The sequence below is a fragment of the Triticum aestivum genome, chromosome 5D (genome assembly GCF_018294505.1).
Source record: "Triticum aestivum cultivar Chinese Spring chromosome 5D, IWGSC CS RefSeq v2.1, whole genome shotgun sequence".
In the NCBI taxonomy this organism is placed as follows: Eukaryota; Viridiplantae; Streptophyta; class Magnoliopsida; order Poales; family Poaceae; genus Triticum; species Triticum aestivum.
The window spans coordinates 3,839,323-3,841,582 of record NC_057808.1 but is presented as its reverse complement, the minus strand read 5'-3'; the positions used below and the strand labels follow the sequence as shown (position 1 = coordinate 3,841,582).

Here is a 2,260-nt window from a genome sequence, read left to right as displayed (position 1 = left end):
GCACTAGACAGATGCATTTTCACAAACACATATATGACATCCTTGTTTGTTTCGAATGTCCATTTTGCATTGATAGTCACGCCAAGATACTCGCATGTGGTTAACTCTTTACTCACGAGTAGTTTCACCAGTATGTTTGGATTCGATTGCTTACCTTCGTTGTGATGATCCGATCGCTTACTCATGAGTGGTATGACACATGGGTAGCTTGTCACCACAGCGGCGCCAAGATATGTGATGAGAGCCCTAGGCAAATGCCTTTTTGCTAAAGTCATATATGACGTTCTTGTTTGGTTAGCTTGTCCATTCCGCATTGACAGTCGCGCAACATACTCGCTTGTGGTTAACTCTCTACTCACGAGTAGTTTCACCGGTATTTTTGGATTTGATCGCTTACTCACGAGTAGTATGACATGCATTATTGGATTAGATCACTTACTCATGAGTAGTATAACCACTATATTTTAATCCCTCTCAGATCGCATCTCACCCCCCGCGTCGTCCTCCTCCAGGGCGACTCGGGCGGGGCGTCTCACCCCCCGGCGCAAGGCCTCCTCCCAGCGTTCACCCATCCGCCGCCGCCTAACGCATCCCCGGGCAAAGCCCGCTCGGATCTGGCGGCGGCGGGCCGCGGCTCCTAGGGCATCGCCACCTCTCGAACTGGGGGATCGGGTGGTAGCCGACGGCGCGGCGCTGCCCCGGCACACGTCGCCGAGCTCTGAGGTGGAGGGGACGGCGGTGGTTGCGGGCGGATGCCGTCGGCCCGGTGCTCCTGCTACGTGCGTGCAGCGGCGGAATAGGGTGCGGCGGCGCGGCTCCGTCGGTTGTTGGACGTGTTCGTGAGGCCCGGTGGCTAGCTACCGGCCATGGTCGCCGGGTTGCGGACGGCGCGATGGCGGGTGCGCCGCGCCGGCAACTGGGCGGAGACGCCCTTGTCTGGGTCCTTGACACCACGGGCAACACCGGGGGAAACCCTAGATCTCATTGCGATCGAGCGATGGCAGTGCTTTAGCGTCGTAGTCCCTCTTGAGGGCATCATTTTTGGAGTTTGCTCAGGTTCAAGGGACCAGCGACGCCGGCGGTGCACGGCCTGGTGGCGCGACTGCCGATGAAAATCGCGTCGACTTCGGTCATGGCGGACCATGGCGGCGTGGTGTAGGTTGTCCGGCACGGGCAGGTTGCAGAGCAGCGTCACCTTCGCCTCGGCGATCTGCGGCCCCTTCTTCATCTCCGGCGACGGGTCCATCTTCCATATATAGCTTCACCTCCCACATCTTTCATAGCAGCACCTTGAGTGGCTGGCAGCAGCACTCGGTGACGGGGAGCCTGCCGGCGAGCAGCGCGGGGGAGACGGTCTCGATCTGGAAGCCCACCGCGTGCAGCACCCGGTCCAGCTCCGCCATGTCGATGTCGCTATGGCTACTACCGGGCTTCGCCGCCGCCATGGCTGCTACGTAGGAGCACCTCGCAGCCCGGCCGCCTCTACGTAGATGAAGAAGAAGCAGGGCCAGCCTTGCAATGATTGTTTGCAGTAGTACGCACAGTGCTGAAGCTGTAGCTGGATGATGGTCAATATTTTTTTCGTATACATCAGGAATAGTTATTTAATGTCGCTTAATATTTTTTAAATACATGATCAACATTTCTTTCATACAGATTGTATTTTTTTTGTATACATTATTCGTATACATGGAAAACATTTTTTACTATACACACTTACATTTTTCGAATTCTTGATTTACATTTTTGAAGTACTTGAGTAAACAAATTGAAATGCTTGATTTACATTTTTCAAATGCTTGATTAAAGTTTTTGAAATACATGATCAACATTTTCTATACACATTGTATATTGTTTGTATGTATTATTCGTATTCATCAGAAACATGTTTCCTATACACATTTAACATTTTTCGAATGCTTGATTAATAGTTTTGAAATATATGATCAAAAAATTTCATACATATTGTTTATTTTGAGTATACATTATTCATATACATGAGAGTATTTTTCAAATGCTTCATTAATATTTTTCACAACTTGATTACATTTTTAAATACATGGTCAACTTTTTCATACACATTGTATATTTTTTGTATACATTTTCCATATACATGAGAAACATTTTTTCTATACACATTTAACATTTTTCGGATGCTTGATTAGCATTTTCCAAATGTTTTATGTAAAAGTGTTTTTGTAATATATAACTTTAGAATATATGGAGGTATAAACAAATCTTTTCATACACATTATATTTG

General features: G+C 48.0%; 1 protein-coding gene across 1 annotated transcript; it reads right to left on the bottom strand.

Annotated features, from left to right (window-relative positions):
• Positions 1–464: 464 nt before the first annotated feature.
• LOC123124847 (uncharacterized) lies at positions 465–1,445 on the bottom strand. Its single transcript, XM_044545397.1, is given in 3 exon segments — positions 465–716; positions 1,151–1,255; positions 1,257–1,445. Coding segments are annotated over 3 exon segments (546 nt in total).
• Between the last annotated feature and the right edge of the window lie 815 nt (positions 1,446–2,260).